Source organism: Hippichthys cyanospilos, chromosome 2, assembly GCF_059441005.1.
Source record: "Hippichthys cyanospilos isolate Australia breed blue-spotted pipefish chromosome 2, RoL_Hcya_1.0, whole genome shotgun sequence".
NCBI lineage: Eukaryota > Metazoa > Chordata > Actinopteri > Syngnathiformes > Syngnathidae > Hippichthys > Hippichthys cyanospilos.
Window position 1 is genome coordinate 13,731,563 of NC_142370.1, and position 26,469 is coordinate 13,758,031.

Consider the following 26,469-nt stretch of genomic DNA (forward strand, 5'->3'; position numbering starts at 1 on the left):
AGATCCAGAACAGCCAGTGCGGCCGCCACATCTCCTGGGAGTAAGTTTACATCCTGCCGGGTGAGAACCTCCAGTGAAGGTGATGGAAGCGTGCCGCGGCCCATGTCCATGTCAATGCCCGTCAACGCTAGGCCCGCCAGTCCGAACGTTGGCGCTCAACTCAGCAGGTCGCACACTCTGAGCAACGGCCGCACCTGCAGGATGCTTGAGTCGTCGTCCAACCTGCATCACAGCCTGTCCATGCCAGCTTCCAACTCTCCCCCTGCCGCCTCCAGCCCCATCAGCATGTCCCCGGGGCATAATCTCTCCACTCCCAACAAGGCCGGACAACCTTTGAGTTGCAGCGGGTCTCTCAGCGACACTGGCTTCATGCTGTGCGACGATTACAGTTGCAGTCCAGTTGAAGCAAAGTTCCTCCCCCTGACCCGCTGCGACACACCCGACTCCCTGTCGAGCACCCCTTCATCCCGTGACATGAGCGACCCTTGTGGCTACATGCTAATGGCGGGTGCCAAATCCAGGGCGGCTGGCGAAGGCGTGGCTGTAGATAAAGCTTACAGGAAGCGTACTCACTCCCTCACCACTCCATGTCAACAGAAAACAGTGGCGCCGCTGTCGTCCGCATCCCTGGATGAGTACACACTCATCCAGGCCCGTGATGGACACAACTCTCAGTCCGCCTCACCCAAAATCTGCTATCCAGAAGATTATGGAGACGTAGAGATTGGCTCGTCCAGAAGCTCCAGTAGTAACCTAGATGATGGTTACATGCCCATGACTCCAGGTGTGGCGCCGCAATCCAGTAAGGTGGACAACTACGTGCCCATGAGCCCCATGTGCGTCTCTGCACCAAAGCAGATTCTTAACCCCAGGGTGCACTCTCATGGGGCTACCAGTAGGAGTTACAAAACCAGCTCCCCCTCCAACGTTTCACTGGAGGACAGCGGTTACATGCGAATGTGGTGTGGCTCCAAGTCCTCGGTGGAGAGCCCGGACAGGCATGGGGAATATATGAACATGTCACCCGGGAACCCACCTGCGCTCCAGACCCCCCCTGACTACTACATGGGTTTGATGGCTGGAGAACCAACAGCCGTGAAGCCGGCGTACCAGCCCAGCTCCCTCTCCCTCCCTGCTAAAGTCCAAGCTTCCAAGAATGACGACAGCAATCAGTATGTGTTGATGAGTCCTCAAAGTTCAAGGCAAAGGATGCCAGAAATGGACTACTATTCCATGATGCAACCTGTCACAGCTCAGGACTCGCCGTTGAGCCCTTCAACCGCATCCCCAGCCAGACACACCCGGGCTACCAACATGGCCCACAAAGGGAGGCTTGGCAGACCCAACAGGCTGTCCCTAGAAACTCTCAGGACCCTGCCTAGCATGCATGAGTACCCCCTGCCCGGAGAGCCCCGCAGCCCAGGAGAGTACATTAACATTGACTTCAGTGGCAACCGACTCTCTCCACCTTCCGTTGAGTCCACAGAGAGCCAGTCGTCTTCTCTGAGTTCCAGTGAGGAGGGTTCCAGAAGGCCTTGCCTGACTTCCTACATCACCTCGCACCAGCCAAAGGAGGCTGACACACTTGCTGCGGAGCGCCCTGATGCACTCCCAGATCTCTCCATGTGTCCCAGCTCCGAGGAGGTTGGTGTTTATTGTCTGGATGGGCAGAAAGATCCAAGAGAAGGCGAAGAAGGGCAGAACGAATACACAGAGATGACATTTGGGAAGACAAGTTCACCCCCACAGCTTGTTCCTCAAACAACAATAAGGTATGTTTGTTTGCTTTTACCATTAAATGTAGTTTACTCAGTTATGATCACAAGATCAAGGAAGTTCAACAGGTTTGGGCAAGTGACACAACATCAATAAAGGATGTAGTGAATTTCCAACAAAAGCTTGAGGCTTGTACTAAAATGTCACCTGTAGAGCTTCTCATTCAGTTGAATTTTGGTGCTTAAGTGTAACCACTGATACTTGTCTGTTGTCTAAATTTGGGTCAATTTCCAATTTGCCGATTTCCCGTGGTTTTATAAAGTTGGTTTCAGTAACTGCAGTCATCCCTGATAAAGAGCTTTTATTTTCTTTTAATGAATGGACACCGTATGATTGGCTGCTTGCAGAGTTCAATAAACATGACACCTCTTTGAAGGGTTTTTTTGTTTTCGGTGAGCAGAGAGGGGAGGGGTGAGCAGTTACGCATCTGGATAAAAGACATACTGTACTGCAAACACTGATGTGTGTCTGTTATCCAAATTGTCCCCAAAAAGTCTATTACTTTTTCCCACTTTAACTCATTCGGTACCAACCCTTCTATTCTCTCCTCACGCCCAACAAAGAAAAATGAAAAAAATTATAGATACCTGGTTTTGCATTGTTGGACTCCTAAATAATGTATAAATATGCTTTGGGGAGTGAATTAAACTGAGTAAAATTTAAACTTAAATTTAAGTATGTTTAAAGTATGAATTCTACTCAGTTTCGACTAGAATTAAATATAATCGTGTTGGAGTAAAAGGGACTCTAGAAAGTTTACTGTGTGGAAACCAGTTAACCCCAAAGCCACCATGAGTGGCCCGCGGATCTGTTCTAAAAATGGATCTCCGGTAATCGGGTAATGTAACTTACTAAGAAGAATTAAAACATGTTTATTCTTTACCAAGAATTCTATATTTGTTTAAAAACAACAAAATAGATAAAAAGCTGTTTTAACTTACCCAAATATTTTGAAAAGTTCATCTGTCTCACGCGGGTAGTTTTAATATCAGGCCACTGCCACATTTTTTGTCATGCTTCTAATACTGTTAAATTCTAATATTGGCCTATGTCTACTTATGTTTCGATCTTTTTCAGAGGAAGTATCTTATTATTGTATTTAATGTCTGTGTGTTTTTTTCATGGTTTCTGTAGTAGTCAGAGCAGCAGAGCCAGAAGGCATTCACTCGAGGAGCCAGCCGTTCCAGAAGGAATCGGCGTCTTCCTCCTCGGGGCTGCCCCCTCACCCATATTGGACCCCGACTGCTCCGCCAAGGTGATCCGCGCAAATCCGCAAGGACGTAGACGCCACAGCTCGGAGACCTTCTCCTCCACGGCCACTGTGACGCCCATCTTCCCTTCGTTTGCCCGCGGCGAGAAGAGGCACAGCTCCGTGGAGAATATCTCCTCAAGAAGCAGCGAGGGCTCAGACGAGGAGTACGGCAGCCCCGTAAGCCGACAGGGCTCGGATGCTTACCCAGACAGAGTCAGCTACATTGCCCTGAACCTGCTGGACAACAAATGTGATGAGTTGGTTGGCTTCAAACCAGTTAGCAGCTGCAAACAGGGTATCAATGGATTACACAGTACGCCATATGTCTGCTTGGGCTTCAAGGAGTCTGCGACTACTGTCAAAGGTGAGACTTTTTTTTTTTTTTTTTTTAATTTGTTGCCATTGACAAAAAAGTCTCAAGTTCCGCAGTTTGACAGTATGACAGTGGCAAACGTGCACTTCAAAGTCTGTTGATTTTACTTATAGTATGGGGTGAATAAATTGTAAGTGCTCTGCCCCTATTTCATATTCATACAAATAATTGGAACACCACTGTGGAGATACAAAAACAAATGACAAAATGAATTTGTTTATGCATGCAAAAGGTGATGCAAAGTTTTCAACTGTATTTCAACTTTGTCAGCAGAAGAGTACAGTACAAGTTGTCTTTAAATTTGAAGTATGATCATCACACATTTGCACATTTTGAAATCAGAGGCCGCTAAAAACTGTTCAAAAGGGGGATTGGTGGAAAAAAAACAAAAATGCTTATTCCCCCCCAAACTTGAACCTTCGGTATTTTAGCCAGAAACTTGAAGTAATTATTACCATTTCGCAGGCCATGTAAAATGATGTGGCGGGCCGGATCCGGCCCCCTGGTATAATGCAACAAATAATGATATGTGAATACATGTATTTTCTATTGAAATCATATATTATTTAACCATATTATTACCATTGTTTATTATCATTTGTAATAGTAGTAGTAGCACTAATAAGCATGGTCAAGTACTGTACCAATACCAGACATTGATATTGGTGACCGTCACTGAGTACTCATGGAGTCAGTTGACAGCAGCCACAGTTTCGAACCCATACCCAGAAATTTCCTATGTTCTCCTAGGCAGTAGTTGGCGCGATACTGCAGTAATTTGACATATCGGTCTTAATTTTTTTATACTTTGTCCAGTGAAAGTTATATACTGCATATTAGTAATCGGTAGTATGCAAAAAGTGAACACATGTACTGCTTTCAGTCTGGAAAAAAAATTAGAGTGAACAGCAGTATTTTTTATTATTGTAATTACTGTAAAAATTTACCTCAAAACTAGCTTGACATCTTCTATTTTGTGACTTGCGGATTGAAACAAAAGACAGAGATATCTTTGCGAAAATGCCACTTTTGCTGTACTAACGAGTTATGTTAATTCCTATGTAAAAAGAAGAAACTCGTTGCATCATACCCTCTCCAACTACATTTGGACATCCCTGTGTGCTACATCTGTGGTCTGTTGTAAAGTGTCTTTTGTCACTAAAGTATGTTAGAAGGAATACTAGTGATTTAACGAAAATTGAGAGACATGATTAAGCACTTAGGTATTTTTTAAAATCGAAACCATGTGTTTAAAACCGAAAATTTACCCCCAGTAAGTGAAGGCAACACAAGGCTGTGGTAAAACGTGACTGCACGAGTACAGTGACGCAAACAACCCTGTGAATGAGCGTGACGCTGCTGCGCAAGAAGCCTGCAAACACTTTTACTCACAGAACAGTTTGTACAGATTTTTTTTTTTTTTTTTTTAGATGATAAATATCTTTCATAATAAATAATTCACGGACGTTCCTGGGGCAAATGCTTCCCTCTAAAACGTCAAAGAGATTCTAATAGTCTCACATTAGAACCTCTAATGGTTCTAATATGCAATAATGAAAAATACCTCGGCATTCTTAAACTTGCGATCATTGGGCCAGAGGTAATTCCGGCTTTTGTTTTTGCAGTTTGCTAGACATGAAGGTTGTATCACATAGATGTGACCATTATAGTCTGCACGCCATATGATCAACACCGTGCCTCGAAATATCCCAATGAAAAAAAAAAACAGGCGCACATCCGTCGGAAACGGAGAAGGCCAAATGTTCTCGTGAAATCGGAACTGTCTTCACAGCGAGCTCACATGTTTCTGTGAGTACTCAAAGGTCAGAGACGGCGCGTGGAGCTTTGAGAGCTGACATGTGAGATCTGACACAAGTGAATGACTGTCCTTGAAGTGGTTGTGTTGCTATGCGGCTGTCAGGTAATTGGATGTCACAACAGTCCTTATTGCATTCCAAGCAAGAAACACTTGTGGTAGGTGGATACTTTAGATCAGTGCTTCTCAAATAGTGGGGCAGGGGGCCCGAGGCGACGCCAGGCACGAATGACCGCAAGGAAAAAGATTTGGTTTTGCCATGTGAGGTGTGATTGTGATTAAATAAGGATTGGCATCTTTTTTTTTTCAGTCACTTTGATACACTTGGGTTTTTTTTTTTTTTTTCCTGCTTAGACAAACCTTTAATCTGCTGTAAAAAAAAAAAAAAATTGTTAACAGTTGTTGAAAGTCTGTTTATATTGCTTTTTTCTGATGTCACTGTTAAAAAGGATACAGTTTTAAGGTATACAGTTTTTGTCGATAATAATCTTTTTTATGGTCCCTTTTGGTAAAAGTACTTACGGCACAAACAAATGAACAACTAACCTTTTAATTCTTGAGCAAGGAAAGCATCCTTTTTCAGTTTATTTCTGCGATGTTTAGAGAGTCACTTGTTTTACTGCTTGGCCGACGTGTTACAAGAGCAAATGAATGCATGCGTAATGGCACAAGAAGATGCTTGCAAAACCCTGTATTTCTGCCTCATTAGGTCATTCACTTAGTAAATGTAAGATAAGCAGAGGTGGGAGGGGCCGGTGCGGAAAGACAAGGTGAATGGATGGTTGCTCTTTTGCCACCAGACACACTCACTGGGATGGTAGACCTAACGGCTTGTTTACCAAAGAATCCGTCCTATTATGAATCACAGAGCATTCAAAATGTGTCTGATAGATGACCTCATGCCATCCACATACTTGGGGTAGTATTCCAACCTGTCTGGATATGAAGGGAGTGTTTTGTGGCAACGTGATGAGATGTGCTTGTGATACATGACAAACCTCTCTTACTTAATCTTCACACTCATTCAAATAAACACACACTTGCTTTCTGCTGTGCTGGCACGCCTTACAGGCCGAAGAGAGTATTACCAGCCGCACTGTTAAATTCATCTGGAAGATTAGCTACATTCGTGTCCATTTTCTCCAAAATTCGCCTCTTTCAACGGCATTCACTCAGTACATATGACTGCAATGACAAGTGATGTCATCTCGAACATAATGATCATTGGCAGGCATGCTTCACTGTACATTCCATACTGAATAAGCTTGCACAATTTCAAGAGATCCGAGGTGGTTAACGCTGATTTTAAAGCCAGTTCATGTAATTGGTAAAAAGTGTAAATTACTACAAGGCTGCCTCCAAATCTACAGTTGTCGCTCTCAGGTGTGATTCAGCTGATATTGTGATTTGTTAAAAGGCTATCAATAGGTAACTGTGTCAGGCATTCAGAAACAAAGTGTGCAGAGTCATTAACGTCTATTAAACAGCATGTATTCTGACTGCTCACGTCAGCCTATATGGTGCACGGCTAGAGGGTAATTTAGGCTAGAATAGACGCTGCTACATCACTGGGGGCATTGCTAAAGGGTTGACAACAGGTGCTGCACCAGTACAATACAATGTCAGCCTGTCACTTTTCTTAGCACTCCTAATAGGCAATTGAACGTCATTTTCCATGTTTTGTTCTTCAAGTTGGAAGCAACAGTTTGTGATGACTATAAAAAGAGGAACCACACCAGCAGTTAATCAGCGATACGCTGCCGGGAAGCACTTAAAAATTAAACCACGGCAGGTCATTCGTGTACGTATATATTTGGTAAGGTAAGGTTTATTTTGAAGTCGCCCTTCTCAGCTTGTTGACAGAATGCTTTGCTGTCTTGCGGAGCAGTATAAATGCTGCAACTGGTCTCACATTATTTTTCTGTCATGTAAACATACAGATATGGGCAAGAAAAAAAAAATCAAATTGATGACTTTTGCATCACATGCAAACCATTTTGCAATACGTTCAAAACCATACCGACCAGTTGATTTTGTCTGCAACTGAAACGCGGCCAGAGGGGAATTGACCTAGTTAGGTTAAAACCAACTATGGGCGCTAGTGTGAAAGCACCCTTAGTAAATTTCATTTCGTTCTATCCAGCAACCATTTGATAGGAAAAAAGATGAATGTCTGCTCATAAAGACATGTGCTCCACACATCCATAGCCACACATTATAGCCGCCTTCATCTGCAGTATACTACAGTATACTGTAGGGAAAAAAACATGAATTACTGTAATACAACAGGCAAAGAGTGTCACATTTTCCAGTCTCTGTGCATATGTGCGGTGTTTGTGTGTATACATGGTGGGATAAAGTAGGCTGGGATGTTCCGTTAGCTGCTCAGTAAGTGCGTGGCCAGCGTAGTGCTTGCCTGGGCTCCGCATGAGATTACATCCTCTGCAGGACAGATTAGACAGTAGGCCTTGATCGGATGCTGCTGACTATGGAATCAAAGCATGTCTGGAAAGAAGCTCGGTTATGACATCACGTAGCTGTGAATGATAAATATTGTCATCGCTGTGGATGCAACTAGAGGGGTCAGCAATCCGATCTAATCTCTTGTGGGTTTTTTCTGTGCAAAACCTCACCTTCCAATAAAACCAAATTTGAACTTGTCTATTTTTGCAAAAAAAAAAAAAAAAACAGGCTTGGTGCAAACACAACAACCACTCATCATCATCAGCCTTTTGCCAGATAACACAAATGTCCCCAAAAAAATTGAGAGCTGAAGTTTGGGGTTAATTGGAGGCACTTCAAATGGCAAATGTGTGCTCACTTCCATGATTGAATTCTGAACACAGTCACTTTCTCAGTTAAGAGAAAGTGTGTACCTTTGTAGAACCATGTTTCAATAATTTGTTGATTCCCAAGGAAAATAAAGCCATTAGATTATACAAGTTATTGGCCACTTTATTATTATTATTATTATTATTATTATTAATCTTGGGTTTCGTTTTTTCCATCGTCACAGTTGAAATTTGATCAGGGGTATGTCGTATTTTTATATCCACTCTATTTTACGGGTATTTGAGTTGACACAGTGATTTGTTTGAATTATTATTATGTAATATAATTTTGTTGCTTTCAGTTGTTTCCAGAAGCACTTGCTGGAGTCATGTATTACTTAAATGGAATAGACTTGGACTTTTTTTGTTTGTTTTTTTGTTTCAAGCTAAGTTACCCTCACACCAATGCAAAGTATTTTTAGAAGGGGAAAAAAAGAGTCTTAAAAAAAAGAGTGCTGCGGGAATCATATAAAACGTAACAAAATAAAGCTGTATGACTCTATAGTCACTATAGCACAATTTAGCAATAGGATGCTTCATGCTTCAATGAATTTGCTCTTCGTTTTCTTGAGAAAATATACTTTTCCTATCACGGCATTAATTTAGAAACCCCATTTAAAATCTTCACGTGCCCCCATTCAAGAACCTCTGTGTTAGACCATAATATACCAACACTCTGCTCAGTTGGTGTCCATAGCAACACAGCATCCCTACAAGATCCCCCTGCCCTTCCCCCATCGCTCTCCCTTCCGGATTATGTAATTATGACCATAGCTTCCAAGCATTACCTCCCTGCTCGCCAACGTTTGCGTGCTTCACTCTGGGGATTCAACCAGCGTACTGACGCAGATAACAGGAAATTATGGCAGCTTATCACATCTATATATGTAATGTAAATGGACATTTTCGGCGAATGTGACATTAAACAAGACTCAGACATAACATTAGATTTGACAAATTTGTCTCCCAAAAATTCTTACTAAGGTTGAAACAGCACATGTGAGTCATAAATGTTTTTTTGTTTTTTTTTAAAGTGATCGGTAATAACGGCAACTTTTTTTCAGGCTTACGTCTATCGTAAATGACTTCACATTCAACTCAACCGGAGCGCTGCTAGCTAGCGGCTCATTTATGGTAGGCGCAGGTATTATGAAGCCTGAGCCACAGGTAAACGTCAGAACGTGATTTTGATTGTCTCGGGGATCGGGAGAAAAGGTCACTGTTGAGAGCGGAGTCAAGCTGTTAAAATACGACACACTGCCGAGAACAACTTACCAACAACGTACCAAGGCCATGTCTGTGTAATAGTATTTGGTAAAGGTTTATTTTGAAGTTGGCCATCTTAATGTGTTTCCAGCAGGTTTTACTGTCATGCAAGCATTAGCATTTGTTGCTGCCATTGGCTTGACATATTTTTCTGAAATTATCAGAGGACTTTTTCTCAGCCTTAATGTAAATTTTATGTTAAATGTTTTTTTTTGTTTCTTGTATCTTCCAGATTGAAGCGGTGCACTGTCCTCGTGATCAATGTGACTCCTTTTATCTGTGCGACCCCAAGACATGGCATGCAAACCTCGCCGCTTACATGAAGACACACCCACACACACACACACACACACACACACACACATACGTCTAAAGTAGGCCACCTTTTATGCATGTTGGGAATCAGCTAATGGTAAGAATGTGTGTGGTGTGAGAGTGTGTTTGATGGAGCGACTCTTCAAGTCAATGAACACTGTTATCAAGAAACCTGACTCCAGGAGTGTGAGAAGTACACTGAGTACAAAACTATATTTGACGAGTTTATTTATTTCTTGAGGACGAATGTTTAATGAGTTCCACCCAATGCCTTAAATGTTGAAAATGTCCTCTATGTTTTCAATGAAATCAGAGAGAAATATTCTATTATCCTATGTCTGTCTGAACATCTATATTGTTATTCCCTTTAGGAAAATAGTATTATTTCAGAAAATAACACTCAAAAGTATTTTCTTAATTTACTATTTATTCTCACAAGATTATTTTTTTATCCAGAATTTAAGAACATATATTTCCTAATATATAAAGTTCTGTCTGAGTTCCATGACGCCAAGCGTTGGACCGCACTGCCCTTCCCACTTTTTCCCTCGCTCTCGTGAGCCTGCAGCCTGGCGCTTTCTCCGCGCGTGGTGTGCTCTGATGCTATTAAACGGTACGAGAGTCTGTTGTATAATGCGGCTATACCAGGAAGACCGAAACATCTGACACCACCATGAAAACTCTCGGGGGAATCTGCTATGTGGAAAGTTAAAGGAAGTGAAGCGTTGGTTCTCAAACTTGGGTCTGCAGCAAATGCCTTTAGTCAATAACGTCCGTAGACATCAAAGGTCCATTTTCCTAAGCTAGCAGTGAATGAATTCAAGAAAAATGTGCACTAGTATGACCAACGGCATACATGATTTTCCAAGGACATCTGCGTTCAAGAATGTTTGTTGTTTTTGCTGGTTGTCTCAAAGCAAACTTATTACATCTTGGGAAACATTTTGTCGAGACAACATGCTTGTTTGAAAGGCTCCAGGCAAGAATTATTGTCCTCATAACTTCATTACCTGTGCCACGCAATGCATTCTGTGGACTGAAAAGAAGTGCGTGTGTGTGTTTTGTTCTTTTTTTTAATTATTTTTTTTAATAACTGTTAACTTGTTGACCCCTATTGTTCGCTTGAAATAGATACTAGGGCCGCCTCTGAATAATAAAAATCTCAATTCAATTGACACCTATTGACATTATTTGGGATGAAGCATGCTATTTTATGATGATTTTTCAAGATACCCGCCGATTACCAGTAATTAATTTTTCTGCCAAAAATCAGCATCGGCACAAATTAAAAAAAAAAATCTATATTCCGGCTCTACTCATTCCACTCACCTAGCAAAAAAACAATATTGTTGGGGGTGCTTGAAGTACGAAGGCACACCATTACAAGAATAAAATCGTTTTTTTTTGTTGTTTTTTTTTTTACAGTATCGGCCATTTTGTTCAAATTTTTTGGGTTCAAGTGTGAAAGGCCAAGTAGAAATTTCTTTGGCAAAGCTATACGGTCTCTTGAATTATAATTGTAATACTCCTTATGTTTACTTCGACAGTCAAGCATCTTTTTCTTTTAATCCCTTGAAAAATGCCCCTGTGTGTCCCTGGACCCACAAAGTTTGAGAACCACCGGTTTAAAAGAAAAAGAAAAGACAACGTGTAATGATTATATCTCAAAGTGCTCTGCGACATTTGGAGTGCTGCACTCTTCTTACAATTGCATCTGATCACCAACGTACTGTACGGTCTATGCACCCCATTTATTTTCGCATTAGCATCAACACTAGCGTTGGAAACCACGCCACATCTCAGTGGGTTGCACTGCTTGTACACACTGCAAACTAAAATTAACAATACCTCGTTGATCTTAGTTGTGTTTGTTCGCTGGCAATTTTCACAGTGGCATAAAAGTGCATGACACTTTAAGCCCTCCATTCTGATCCGTTTACAATGTATGTGCGGTAAATATTAGATGTCAGTCCTCCATGGTGTCATGCATCACGTGCCGAATCCACCTCCACACTATCAGGGTACTTTAGAGCTTGTAAAACTTAGTATCAGGTCCCAAAACCTCACTGAGCTACTAACAGGTTTTACAGAGTTTTATGACATAGGAGCTGTATACCACGATGGTACTGGGGTTTATATTTATTAAATACCTAGATGTGAATATGGTGTAAATAAACCAGCGTTAAAGTGAAAATTATTCTACTGAGAGTATAGACTATTAATAAATATAGATTTTACCTCTGTTGCATATATACAGTATTTCTGTAAAAATATTTTGGCTACCTTTAATATTGCTTTCAGGTTTTACATGTATTGTATGCTTTCCCCTTCATTGTCTAAAAGCAAAATATTTTAATATAAAAATCAATGGCCTTTCTGACAGACTTAACCTAATGGGATATGATGCAATAGTGACATGAGTACGATGTAGTTTCTAACGATGGAACCAAATGTAACAAACCATGATTCTATTTGTTTTGATTTACTGTTATACCTTGTAAAATGTTTCTTCTGGCCAAGCGTTTTGTCTTTTGCGTCATTGTCTTCCATTGTACATTCAACATTATGCTTTCTATTGTGGCACAAGAAATTATTACTATGTATGGCTTTTGGTGGTCAGTTATTGCTTTGATCTGTATACATAGACTGTGCATAGTGACCTAAATAAATCATTTATTTAAACCAGTATTTCATGTTTTACTTTTTCAATAATAAGGTTAATGAATCATGCGCCTAAAGTTTTTATTCATACTCTACTCCTTGTTATAATTGTCAATTATATGTTGAAGTACGAAAACACTGCCTCTGTTACACAGCGGCTATACAGTTGAACACCCTCATAACTAGGGATCCCCGGCCTCCAGTGCGGTATCGTATTCAAGAGGGGCCTCCAAACAAGGCAGGTGGACATTCAATCAGCGTAAATGACGATAGTACTTTCCGATCATGAATTTCCACCAGATGAGCATTAGGGGGACTGTAAGGCCCGCTTGTTAATGACAATGGTGGTTCCTCCTTGTTTTAAATTATTCAGGGCGGAGAAAACTGTGCCAAACACCACAGATTACAAGCATTTAAGAGGCTCTTTAGAGGTTGATGAGCTGCTCCTTTGGCAACCACATCCCAACTGCTGGCCTTGGCTTCCCTGCCAGCCTGCTGCCGCTCTGGAGGGGATTGAAAGTGGATGGCCCCATTATTTCTCCCCGAATCAGCCTAAGGAGGCTTTCAGCCCGCCTCAATGAACTCGGTGACCCACTTTTTCAAAGGCCACGCTGCCTTTCCATCACAAGCTGACGTTTATATCCCAGCAATTAATGCATGGCATTCCATTGATATGCCAGGGTGCTACCATGGCAGTCCTACAAATCCTACTCCAAAATGAGCAAATACAACAGTTTCGTATGCAACAGTGGTATTGTGAGTCCAGGATGACCGCCAGAGGCGGTGCTTTAAGCACGGAATAAGCCTTTGCGCGAGCGCAGGACGAGAACGCACACTGTCACTGTCAAATATCACACCGGGTGACAAATACAGAATAAATAAGGCAGTGTCACCTGGAAGTCTGTCCCTCAGAACCTACTCGGGCCAACAGCACAGAAACAAGGATGCCGAGTGACAATCACTTACTTGTGCATGTGTAATGTTTGGCAACTTTGATGGAATCCAGGAAGATTTTCAATCCATTCAATCCATTATCCTCACAAAGGTCGCAGGCTCACTGGTGCCTATCCCAGTTGAATTCGGACAGTCTGCGGAGGACTACCTGAGCTGGTCGCCAGCCAATTGCAGGGCGCGCAGAGACGAACAACCATTCATGCATCCAATCACACCTGAGGACACTTAAGTGTGTCCAATACTACAGTACTACTGTCCAATATGCCTGCCGTGCATGTTTTTGGGAGTGTGGGAGGAAGCCAGAGTGCCTTGAGAGAACCCACGCGGGGAGAACTCCACACAGGATGGTTGGAGCCCTTAACTGTGTGGCGAACATGCCAACCGCTGCACTACTGGAGCGTCTCCCATGAAGATTGGCTTTTACAGTACATATTGATAAAGCTAAAGGGGATCCGATGAACAAAAAACAAGTAGTAGGCGCAGGCAATGGACGAAACGTTAACTAAAATCAAACCAAAATACTTAAAAAAAAACAAAACAAACTCTTCTACCATGAAAGTTGGAATGGATTAAAAAAGAAAAGTTGGTTCTTAGTCACAAACTTGAGTAAAGTTGATGAAAATACATTTTAGCATAATAAAATAACATTACGAGATTTCATTACACTGTTATATATGCTTAAATCCAAATGTAATTTCATCAGAGGTTTGGTGCAGCCTGAAAATCTCGCGAGCCTTAATTACCTTGAGATAATTCAAGAGATAGCTTGAGATAATTCAAGAGAGAGCTGTCGATTACCATATGTGTGCCTCATCAATGTTTCGAGTACATTTGGGCCTCATTGGATGTGTGAACAATTCAATTATTATGTATTTTTAGGCAGGATTTGGAGCTAATTTCAACGACTCTTGTTGAGCAAAATATTTACCACATTTGGTAGGCTAAACCCAACCAACCCAACTATACACGTCATTTTCAGGCTAAATTTGACTGCATTGGAGGGGCTATGCAGAACCCAGTTTTCTATTTCTAGGCTAAATCAAGACTAAGATGGACAGAGCGGATTTAGCCCAAAAACCAAAGTCCAAAAGACGTCTGGGGTTGGGTGGATGGGTTCACGTTGGTTTAGTGTGTGTGAGTTGTGTGTTGTGGTTGTGCATCACAATACAGCACTTCTAATAGGAGGTTAGAAAGAAAACTAAAAACCTTTTTGTCATATTTGTTAAACCAGCAAACAATCAGAGACAGGAGGCTTGATTAACAATGTGTCAATCATTTCTCATACACTCGCAATTATCCATCCATCTGTTTTCTACCGCTGCATTCTGAAGTCAGGGGCAGCAGCTGGAGCAGGAATACCCAAAATTTCCTCCCCGTGGCCACTTAGTCCAGCTCCTCCAGGAGGATCTCCAGGCGTTCCCAGGCCAGCCAAGAGACATCGTCCCTCCAGCGTGTCCTGGGTCATCCCTGCGGCCCCCTCCCTGTGGAACATGCCCGGAACACCTCACCAGGGACTGGTCTGGGAGGCATCCTAACCAGATGCCCGAACCACCTCAACTGGTTCCTCTTGACACGGAAGAGCAGCGGCTCGACGCTAAGCCCCTCCCAGATAACCAAGCTTCTCACTCTATTTTTAAAGGAGAGCCGGGGCACCCTGCGGAGTCAGGAAACTCATTTCGGCCGCTTGTATCCGGAATCTCGTTCTTTCGGTCATGGACCCACAGCTCGTGACCATAGGTGAGGGCAGGAATGTAGATCGACCGGAATATTCAAGAGCTTCGCCTTTCAGCTCAGCTCTTTCCTTACAACAACAGATCAGTACAGCGTCCGTAACAACAGCTAACGCTGCACCGATCAGTTTATTTAGCTCCCATTCCATCCTAACCTTCTTCTTTATAACAGCAGACTGGTAAAGCGTCCACAACATAGCAGACCCTGCACAGATCTCCCGTTCCATCCCAAGATACATAAGCTCCTCCTCTTGCGGTAGGACCTCTTCCCCGACCCGAAGAGGGCACGTCACCCTTTTTTCCAACTGAGGACCATGGTATCAGATTTGGAGGTGATGATCTTCATCCCAGCCGCTTCACACTTGGCTTTGAACCGCTCCAGGGAGAGTTGGAGGTCACAGCCTGAGGAAGCCCACAGCACCATATCATCTGCAAATAGCAAAGATGAATTGCTGAGACCCCCAAGCTGGACCCCCTCAATGCGGCACCTAAAAATTCTGTCCATAAAAGTAATGAACAGAATTCTAAATGAATTCGACTTACTGCGAGAAATGTGAACCAAACTCTGACATTGGTTGTACAGGGACAGAACAGTCCATATCAGGGCGTCCGGTACCCCCGTTCTTCCGAATCACTCCTAACAGACCTCCGTAAGGGACACTCCAAGTCCACAAAGCACATGCACTAGATGTAGTAGGTTGGTCAAACTCCCATGCACCCTCGAGGATCCTGTTGAGTGTTTAGAGCTTGTGCACTGTTCCGGGAAAAAAACACACTGCTCCTCCTGAGTCCGTGGTTTGACTTCCTTACGGACCCCCCTGATGGAACCTTCTCTCCAGCACCCCTGAATAGACCTTACCTTTTTAAAAAGGGGGAACCACCACCTTGGTTGGCCAATCCAGGGGCAATGTCCCCATTGTCCAAGCGATGTTGTAGAGGCGTGTCAACCAGGACACTAGATTTATTTTTGATAAAATCACGCACTATTTGTGAATGAGATCTCAAGATCATATTTATTATCGCCAAACAACCTGGTTAAAAAAATGTCTTATTTCTTTCCTTATCATTTTCTTGGTTATTTAAAAGAAACGAAACTCACAATTCATGTTACTTCACAATGACTTGACCATGATAGTCATGTGGGTCACTCCAATGTGAGTCTATAATCCACAGCGAAAGTTTGCCCTTCGCTCGTCTACCTCCTCAACAGAATCTGAATTTATGTAAGGCTTAATCTGTTACCGAGGCAACACAGCATTAGCAACGCAGACAAACAAAATCACAAGCAGACTGATACAAGAATGATCCAAAAAAAAGTTGTGAGCCCTCTCAGAAATGCTGCCTTTTCACATTAGATTTTGAATGTCAAGGTGAAAAAGTTAATTGCAACTGTTCATTTTCATTATCGTGTCTATTGTTGTGGCTGTGGTGTGAAATTTGAAAGATGCAATGTCGGCGACTCCCTATGTTAATGAAGATGATTTAACCAGCACTTTTAACTCCATCCCAACAATCTAGTGATTATCTCATTAATTTACCCCCAAAATCTAGCATGAGAAATGTCCATTTTATTTCTCATTGATAACATAACAATGTGATTTCTTTTACTCTTATCTTCAAGAAAACAGATTAAAACATTGCTCTTTGTTCGTCATTGGAGGACACATTCTGCCCTGTAAAGATATGTAGATTCTTAAGAGGGTAATCAAGTTAAGTTTATTTTATTGTTTTGTTTGTTTGTTTTTTTTGTTTTTTTTTTACAGTACGATCCCTCAAGTGTATTCTGATTAAAGCTGATATTTTTGAGAATCTAAAACAGTCCTCATTGACACTAAGATACTTAATTACGTGATTATTGATTGCGTGTTATAAAGTGATGTTAGACTTGAGTACATTATGTTGTGAGGTATTAGAAAAGTTTGCCAATATTATTGTTATAGGATGATGATGATGATGATTATTATTACGTATTATTAATAATAATAATAATAATAATATCATCAATTTTCATTTTTGTGTGTGAGTGTGCGTTAATGAGGTGACTTTTGGCTTGTCGTGACTTAATACCGGCAATTATCATTGTTATTTTCATATTACCCAGCTTTGCAAAGTACATATAGTATTATTCTTGCATAAACTGTCTTCAGAAGATTGAAAATGGCACCAATTAGCAAGAGAAAATTACTCACTATAGGAGCTCCCTCAGTAGTAGTGTATACCCAAGGTCACACAGGGGTCAGAGTGTGTGTGTGTGTGTGAGTGTGTGTGCTGTGTGTGTGTGTGTGTGTCCGTCAAGCATGCCAATTCTAAGGCTAACGCTAAAACAGTCCGCGGACACACACATACATGTACACACACTTTTGGAGGGGCTAAATAGAGAGCGCATGCACACTAAGATGTTGGCCTGAAAAATATCAGGAAACTGGGCCATATGTAAGCAAAATAACAAGGAAAAAAAAGTGTTGTAAAATCAAGATAAAATGCTGACAATACTGCAAGAGTCTGACCTTTCATATGTTTCATGCTTGCTAGCATAACCTGCCCACAAGTTGCCTATGTTGTCGATGGTGTTTGTCAGGCTTGGTTCCAAGTTCCATATTTACTTGTTTTTCATTCAATTTTGTACAAAATGGAAGTTGGATGAATCATTCAATATTGATAGCGAGCTATCTAGCTAGCTATCATTTAGCTAACTATCAAGCTAGCTAGCTGGACAGACAGATTGACAGGCAGTTGGATGAATCAGTCAATATTGATAGCTAGCTAGGTATCATTTAGCAAGCTAGATAGAAGACAGACAGACAGATAGATAGACCCTTTGACTCCTTGTGTCTTTTCCAATGTAGTTTTATTTCACTGGGTAGTGAAAACCATTGAAAAATAATAATAATAATAAATGTAGAAAGTCAAATTTCCATCATAATAGACAAGTCAATGAATGTCTGAAAGCTTGAATCTTGCCACACACCCAGAGGTAGAAAAATAAAATACAATGACACATCAAGATAACATTAATAATGATTACTGATTGTTGCAATATAAGCAGTGATTTGTATTTGGTCCAATTGATAAAGATAATACCTAGATAAAGGGAGTTAAACTGTATGTTCGAGTCGAGCATGGTTCAAAGTCGCATTAAGCACAGTAATACTACTTTGTCTAAATCACATTGTCCCTTGTTGGTGTCAACAAACTGCAGCATGTAATTCTTTTGAAAGTTATATAATGACTTTTTTTTCTAAAAGAGAATCAGTGCATCTCAAATGGACAAGTGATAAGGTTGCATAATTTGCAGAGTTGATTTCCAGGTGGCTGTTGATGTGTATGTGCTGGGTTTCTGGGCGCGACGCTGGTAGTTACAAAACTCGACTAAAGTGCACATATTTTACTGCAAAAAAAAAGAGAGAAGAAAAATAGATTACCGGGTCACTAAATTTGAGAATGTTTACACTAAAAACATTGTACATTGCACAACAAACATTGTATAACATGTAAATTTAACATCAAAACATTACTCCTCTTGTGCAGAAGGATAGAGAAAAGACAAACAAAACATTGTCACGCATTACACTACATTCAACTTCTGCAGGTCCATTCATCAAGCCATTCAATTGTAACTGCTTGAATAACCATCAAAGGTGACAGTTCCATTAAAAATGGTCACATTGGTCTACATTTCATCCGTCACATACACAAGTAAAAAGCAAGATGTTGCTGGGCTTGAATTTACAAAATAATGCCCATTATTAGAATGTAAAAAACTTCTATCTTGCATTTCCTGGCTAAGAGACAATCAGCATGAGCTTTTTCACTTTCAGTTGTGCCCATTAGTCAATGAAAAGATACAGCCTCATTGTGCACAAAGCATCCCAGAATGCTTTTCAGCTGGCAATTTCTTGACGTAAATCATATTTCAAAAGCAAAATAACACAGAAAAAAACTCTTAATACGTAAATCTAAACTTTACGTTTTACTTTAGGTCTGTGCAATAATCTCGCTGAGCAGTTCACTAAATTAATTGAGCACTTCTCCATGCCAGAGTAAAGTGATTATAGACGCTCACAAAAAGCAATTTCTATTTATATTCTGGAAGCAAGCGACATGATGCACAAACAGATAAATCAATTGGCTTGTGTTTCTGCCAATAAAAGGAGCGTAATGGACGGATGGACATCTGACGGTGTGTCCATCCTGAAGATTATGACGCCTGTTGAAAAACACGTCCGACATTCTGCCGACGACAGACTGACGGATAGTCAGTCTATGCTGACGGACTGGCCAGTTTTGATGGTTCCAAACTATAAACTGGAGTTGGGTTAAAGAAGGGTGTCTTGAGCATCATAAATATTATTCCGTTCATCTTTTCTGAAAAAAAAAAGGACGAGAAAGTAACACTACCGTATTGAAGTGTTTTAGTTCAAACAACTGTCCATGACAAGATCATCCCGCTAAAATGCTTTTAACAAGCATGCGCTTCATCCACTTTCCCTTCGCACAGTTTGTCAGTGACGTCATCTGTTTACTATCTTATGGCTGGTTGCATCGGACAGGATTTACGTAACTAAAACCCCGTGCGAGCTGCAGGCCAGCATGACAGAAGGCACTTCTGCTGCGGCGGTACCCCGGCACCGAGTCACCCAATCCCGTAGTGACATGCGCGCGCACGCACGCTCGCAAGCACAAGCACAACAAGCACAACTCAATGGACTCAAATGCTTCCCCCCGCCCGCTGCACAGAGATATGTGCAAGTGAAAGCGCAGCAAGCCCACGTAACGGTTCCATGTGACATTCCCACGTACACGCGCACACGCACACATTTCCCAGCATCCTCCGAGGCAGCAGCAGCGAAGTAAACAACCTCGGCAACTGAGGACTTCCCTTTACAGAAGTAGTTATCACCCCCTGTTGGCCGTTACTTGGATATACTGTATAATCGTGGAGAACCTACAGTCTCAACCTACAGTTTTATACAGGAATTTATGTTTCGTAAACAACCACAAAACACATAGTGCACCAGTCAATGATTGCATCTTTATTTATTTATTTATTCATTTATTTATTTATTTATTTATTTTCGTTCAATCAAACAAGTGAAACTCATATTGTAGCATACACAGAATACTCCTGTACTGTAATCTGAAGGACAATTCCTGGCTGGTTTGTATATTTGAATTCATTCTCAATGCAAATAACACCTTAGGATAACATCACGTGGTGTGAATTTCGTCGATTCATTTTCCTCAAGACGCTCCTGTAACGTTAAACTCGTGATATATTTTCTGATAATATCGATTTTATTTTCCCTCTGACTACGCCTACTGGTTATACAAGGTATTGCAAAAGCGATTAGTGGGAAATGTAGTCATTATTTTACGCAAATTATTTATATTAATTGTTGATACAATACAAAGAGTATATTTTCAAAAGATTTGCATTGAGTAATGTAAATCTAATTTTGTTTATTTACTCTTAATGTTCTGATGTGATACTGTTTCCATTCCGGCTCTGCTTTTGTTTCCAGGGGGAATGTCTTTGCAGCGCTCCAGAAAGATCAACCAGGAAGTACTTGAAGGGGTCTGTCGCTCACTGTGGATAAAATCAATAGGTCCTCCTTAAAGAGATTTTTTTGTAGCTATGCGCTGTATCCATGTATGTACCGCTACTCAAGCAAATTCAAACAAGTTTAACAGAAATATCGTATAAAACCTTATGCGTTCATGTGGGGTAACAGGAGAGCTCCACTCACAAGGTAAACCAAAATAAAAACAACTCACACCCATTATAGTTTTCAATGTACTTTAACTCGATATCGATACTTTTCAGGAGGTTAAGAACACAAACATTGATTACGCTTTTTTTGTTCGCATGCTCATGTTACGACCTATAAGATTAGCTTTTCTCATTTAAAAGGATTGAGGATACATCTTTTTTATTTATTGTGTATGTTTCGAGGGCGTGTTATTGAGCGGAAACCAAAGAAAATATTGGAAAGACATTGCGCCATTAGTAAACGCAGGTATGATTTGGGGTTTATTTTCACGGAACTTTAGACAAGACAAACGATAACATTTTTACGGAGCCCCAGGCATGAGAAATGTAATGTTTATTTTGGTCACCCCCAAATGTCATATTTTGCGAAGGTATTTATGATTTTTTTTCACTTCATTGGTTGCTCTCTCAGTCTCTATCTCTTTTTCTCTCTCTCATTGCAATTTCTCATTCTCTCTCCCTCCATCTCTCCCTGTCTGTCTATGTGCACGCACTGATATAATGATACATGCAATATTGAACTTAAGGAGAGGAACATACTATTTTGTTGATTTAAAGATATCCTGCAGAATATTTGAATATTTTTTTTTTAATTTTGATAAAAATAATTATATTGTTTTTGCTTGGTTAAAAAAATAAATAAATAAATACATAAATAAAAAAAATATATATAAAAGCACCAAAGACCAAATAACAGATTTCCACCCAATTATGCATCACCCACTTGAATAATCTTGATCATCAACTTTTTTTAAACTTAAATTTAAACTGGACTTAGGAGCACACTTCTATCCTCTTATAAATTTCACCCCATACGTATTTCTCAAGTGCTCAAACAGCACATTTGAGTCAGCAGGATTTGTTCAAATGTGATTAAGGAATGTAGGAATCCATTTGATTTGCCAGTACCTTGACCATTTTTTAATTATATTTTATTTCAGATAAAATGGAGGAGACATCAAAAAGTGCTAAGCCGTCTATTGTTGCTGCTCAAGTTCCTTTCCTTGACCTGTGCAATACTTTGGAAAAAATCCAGAAATCCAAACTGCGTCCAGAAAAGTCCAAGATCCTTGGGATTTTTATTGAATCATGGCGAACGTATCATCACGCGCTGCATAAGGATGAGTCCAAAACAACCGACTCTTTCTACCCAGCAATGCGTCTCATAGTTCCCTCATTCGAGCGAGAGCGAATGGCCTATGGCATAAAAGAGAGCATGCTAGCTAAACTTTACATTGATGTGTTATGCCTACCAAAAAATGGTCCCGAAGCCAACAAGCTATTGAACTACCGCACGCCGACCACGTCTCAGGGAGAGTCTGGAGACTTTGCCGGAATGGCGTACTTTGTCCTAAAAAAACGCTGCACCGGCCAGGGAAATCTCAGCATCAAAGAAGTCAACGACTTTCTGGATTCGGTCGCTATCAACAATGCGAGCAAGAAGAAAGACCTTGTGAAAACCAGCCTTCTGCACCTCATCACGCAGAGCTCGGCCCTTGAGCAAAAATGGCTCATCAGAATGATTCTGAAGGACATGAAGCTTGGCATCAGCAAGGAAACGGTTCTCCAAGTCTTTCACCCGGACGCGGCCGAGCTGTACAACGTGAACACCGACCTGCACAAAGTGTGCCAGCAGCTCCACAACCCCTCTGTGTCCTTGAGTGAAGTTTCCATTGGACTTTTCTCCGCCTTCAAACCCATGTTGGCCGCTGTGGCTAACATCGGCAATATTGAGAAGCAGATGGGAAACAGCCCTTTTTATATCGAAACCAAACTGGACGGTGAGCGCATCCAACTGCACAAAGACGGCGACGTGTACAAGTACTTCAGTCGAAATGCCTTTGACTATACCCAGCAGTTTGGCGGCTCCCCTCTGGAGGGTTCACTGACGCCGTACATCCACAACGTATTTCAGAAGCACGTCGTCAATTGCATTCTCGATGGGGAGATGATGGCTTACAACCCGAGCACAAAGACTTTTATGCAGAAAGGGAGCAAATTTGACATCAAGAGACTGATGGAAGATTCAGAGTTACAGACTTGCTTTTGTGTATTTGACGTGCTGTTAGTAAACTCCCAGAAGCTTGGCAAGGAAACGCTGAAGAAGCGCTATGAGATCCTGCAGACCGTTTTCACCCCGGTTAATGGCAGGATCCACTTGGTGCCAAAAACGGAGGCCCGGACCATGCAGGAGGTAGTTAATTCCCTCAATGATGCTATTGACCACAGAGAAGAAGGCATCATGGTGAAAGATCCTCTGTCCGTCTACAAACCTGACAAGCGAGGTGAAGGCTGGCTGAAAATCAAGCCGGAATACGTGGGTGGCTTGATGGATGAGCTCGATGTACTGATTGTAGGCGGATATTGGGGAAAAGGGAGGCGGGGGGGAATGATGTCCCATTTCCTGTGTGCCGTCGCAGAAGCTCCCAAGCCCGGCGAGAAGCCGTCGGTTTTCCATACGCTCTGCCGCATCGGTTCCGGCTACACCATGAAAGAGCTGTATGACCTCGGCTTGAAGCTGGCCAAGCACTGGAAAGTGTACCGGAAAAATGAGCCGCCAGCCAACATTCTTTGCGCAACCGAGAAGCCGGAGGTCTACATCGAGCCTTGCAACTCGGTCATCCTCCAGGTGAAGGCGGCCGAGATAGTCGGCAGCGACATGTACAAAACCAACTGCACCCTACGCTTCCCGAGGATCGAGAAGATCCGCGACGATAAGGAGTGGCACCAGTGCATTACTCTCGCCGAGCTGGAGTGCTTCCGAAGCAAGGCGTCCGGGAAACTCGCCTCGCGGCACCTTTGTATTGACACCGCCGGGGAGCCGAAAAAAAAAAGACAAAAGCTCCCTGCCAGGTCCAAGAAGGTGGTCATTGACCACTTGAAACAGCAGGATCTCTCTGGTGTGGCCAAAGAAACAGACATGTTTGAGGATGTGGAGTTCTGCATCCTGAATGGGATGGAGGATCACCCCAAAGCTGAGTTGGAGAAAGGCGTGGCCAGGTAAATTGTTGAGTCATCTGCAGTACCAGTCAAAAGTTCGGAAACACCATCTAATTCTGCGCCAATTCATTATTTAAAAAACAAAAGAAAATCCTGAATCTTAGATGAATACTTAAGGATGGGATGAGACACAAGATGAGATGTCTCAAAATTCGGAAAAATCATATATAATTTTTCAGGTTTTGGAAATATAACTAATATAAGCAGATGCTTTTAGTTTATGTATTTTTAAAGTCGACTGGCCCAACCTGGTTGATTTTTTTACTTGAGTTTTGAGTTGAGTTGAGTCCATAGCTTGTTGACCTCTTAATTAATTAATTAATGTGGATTTGAAGGTGTTTCCAAAATTCTGATTGGTACTGAACACCTGCGATGGATTCTGGACAGAACGATTACATTTGTTTGTTTCATGGACATATTTTAGGTGTGGCGGCATTGTGGTACAGAACCCAGGTCGGGATACTTACTGCGTGATAGCCGGCTCGGAAAACTTGCGCGTGAAGAACCTGGTTTCGGCGAACCAGCACGATGTGGTGTGGGCAAGCTGGCTGCTGGAGTGTCTGGAGCAGAAGCGAGTGGTTCCATGGCAACCGCGCCACATGATCCACATGTCGCCCTCCACCAAGGAACACTTTGCCAAGGAATACGACAGCTATGGTGACAGCTATTTCGTGGACACTGACGAACAGCTTCTGCGGGAAGTGTTCAGTCGCATGGGAAGCGCGGACAGCTCGACGGCCGTCATCGTGGGCCAAGTTGAGGAGCGATACGGCTGGGAAGACCTTGCCACCAGTATGTTTAGACCTTTCTCCGTTTATATGGATGTCCACATGGACTTGAATGACCACACGACCGCCATTTCGGCAAGTTGTTTGGATATCAGGGCCATGGAGTTTCGTTACCATGGAGGCACAGTTGTGCAGAAGTTGGAGGAAGGCGTTTCGCACGTTGTTATTATGTCAGAAGAGAGACTAGAGGATTTGAGGAGATTGAGGCGCAGCTTTCGAAAAAAGTTCAAAATCGTCAGAGACTCATGGGTGACTGACTCGATCCAAGCGGGGCATCTGATGAATGATGACGATTATTTGGTATGAAAACGCTTCCCACGATGCGCTGCATCCGAATTCCTTCCTCAGGGCTACTGGATGCAATGTGATGATGGGCCATCTATCTATGGACATCTATAGACATCAAAGATCCATATTTACTAGGCTGGCAGTAATGTCAAAAACTCTTTTTAATCAGGCTGCCCTGAATTAGTTACTTTTGATGTTAAAGCTTTTAAGTGATAGGCATGGTTTGTGTGAATGTGAAAGTTTGATTTCTTCAATAGGGTTAAGTGCTTAGGTTTTCGAGTTATATCAGTGTGTGTGCGTTTTGCTCCGGCTGCATTTTATCAGGTTTTAATGAATTATTAATGTCTGAAAAGCGATTATTGCATATAGCCGCTAATGTGAAGAATCCTCTGATTTCGGACCGTGCCTCTCTGTGGCATCATCTTTTTCCCATTTCCCTCCAGATTTATGTGGTTCTCATAGATTTGTATGACAGGGACAACTGTCGTTTTATGTCTAAACGTGATTGTCTTCCCCTTGCACATAACGCCTGTATTTAAGATTCAATGTTTTTAACAAAATAAAAAGGTAATTTATAATGTTTTTCTCTGTTTTAGTATGCGCTCATCTGTCGGATCGAGGTGTTACTACAACATAGGGTGTGTTAAAACTGGCAAAGCCCACTGCAACAAAACCAACCTTGTGTTTCTCTGCCCAAATGTCATTGATGTGTCTTGGGACTAATTCATATGTTATAACCTTCATTTCCTTATCCTTCGGGTTGCTACCCGTGGTGCCCTGGGCCCTGTTGGCTATAAAATGAGTGAGTGATGCAATTTATACTGAGCCTCTAAGGAAGGGGTGGGCAACGCCGGTCCTTGAGGGCCGCTATCTGCATGTCTTAGATGTAGATGTTTCTGTCCCTCAACACACCTGATTCAAATACCCATCCATCCATTTTCTAATGCCGGTTATCCTCACTGGGGTCGCTGGCTTGCTGGCGTCTATCCCTGCTGTCTTCGGGCAGTCGGCGGGGGACACCCACAAGTGGTTGCCGGCCAACTGCAGCCTGATTTGCATAATCAACATTGTTATGATGCTACTAAGAGCTTGCTTGTGAGCTGGTTATTTGAGCTGGTGTGTTGAAGAGCGGAGACATCTAAAACATGCAGTTACCCATCCCGGAAAAAAAAAAGTGATCTAATACATCTATCGAAACATTTTTGCTACCTCACATACCGTATATTAAGGAATGAATGAGGTGGAGAGGGTGAATGCATTCAAATTCCTCAGCACCTACATCAGCGAGGATCTCACTCGGTCCCGCAAGACTCGACAAATCATCCAGAAGTCCCAATAAAAACTGCACGTTCTGCAACACTGAAGAAATTTGGCACGTCAGCAAAGATTCTCGACAACAGATGTACAATCCAAAGTGTCCTTTCCCCCTCCATCGCAGTCTGGCACGGCAACTGCACAGCAAAAGACAAGAAGGTCCTCCAGCGTGAGATTAAGTCCTCACAGCGCATCTGTGGAGCAGCCTTGCCATCATTGCAGGACACTAACCACACCAGGGTTCTGCGGAGGACACGAACAACAGACGTTACGGGAGCCTGAGGGCCAGGACTGCCAGGACACACATAAATAATATTTCACACTAATATTCTGCA

At 42.1% G+C, this 26,469-nt stretch overlaps 2 protein-coding genes across 2 annotated transcripts in view; both read left to right on the plus strand.

Moving 5' to 3' along the window:
• LOC148427459 (insulin receptor substrate 2-like) overlaps positions 1–12,317 on the plus strand; it is a 13,357-nt gene extending 1,040 nt beyond the window's left edge. The window contains exons 1-3 of the mRNA XM_088408110.1: positions 1–1,772; positions 2,911–3,392; positions 9,547–12,317. The exon at positions 1–1,772 is cut by the window's left edge and continues 1,040 nt beyond it. Of these exons, the coding sequence (XP_088264236.1) occupies positions 1–1,772; positions 2,911–3,392; positions 9,547–9,551 (2,259 nt within the window). The 3' untranslated portion in view covers positions 9,552–12,317. The remainder of the gene's footprint in view (positions 1,773–2,910; positions 3,393–9,546) is intronic.
• Positions 12,318–20,539: 8,222 nt separating this feature from the next.
• Positions 20,540–25,402, plus strand: lig4 (ligase IV, DNA, ATP-dependent). The gene is made up of 3 exons (XM_088409195.1): positions 20,540–20,724; positions 21,686–23,744; positions 24,169–25,402. The coding sequence occupies exons 1-3, from the start codon at positions 20,685–20,687 to the stop codon at positions 24,836–24,838; spliced, it is 2,769 nt and encodes a 922-aa protein (XP_088265321.1). The 5' UTR covers positions 20,540–20,684; the 3' UTR covers positions 24,839–25,402.
• Positions 25,403–26,469: the final 1,067 nt, after the last annotated feature.

Excerpts from the sequence above, each read along its gene's own strand:
- lig4 (XM_088409195.1), top strand. The coding sequence starts at position 20,685 with ATGCGTTCATGTGGGGTAACAGGAGAGCTCCACTCACAAG. Across the intron at positions 20,725-21,685 it reads AGGAGAGCTCCACTCACAAG|ATAAAATGGAGGAGACATCA; the intron begins GTAAACCAAAAT and ends ATTTTATTTCAG. Across the intron at positions 23,745-24,168 it reads TTGGAGAAAGGCGTGGCCAG|GTGTGGCGGCATTGTGGTAC; the intron begins GTAAATTGTTGA and ends GACATATTTTAG.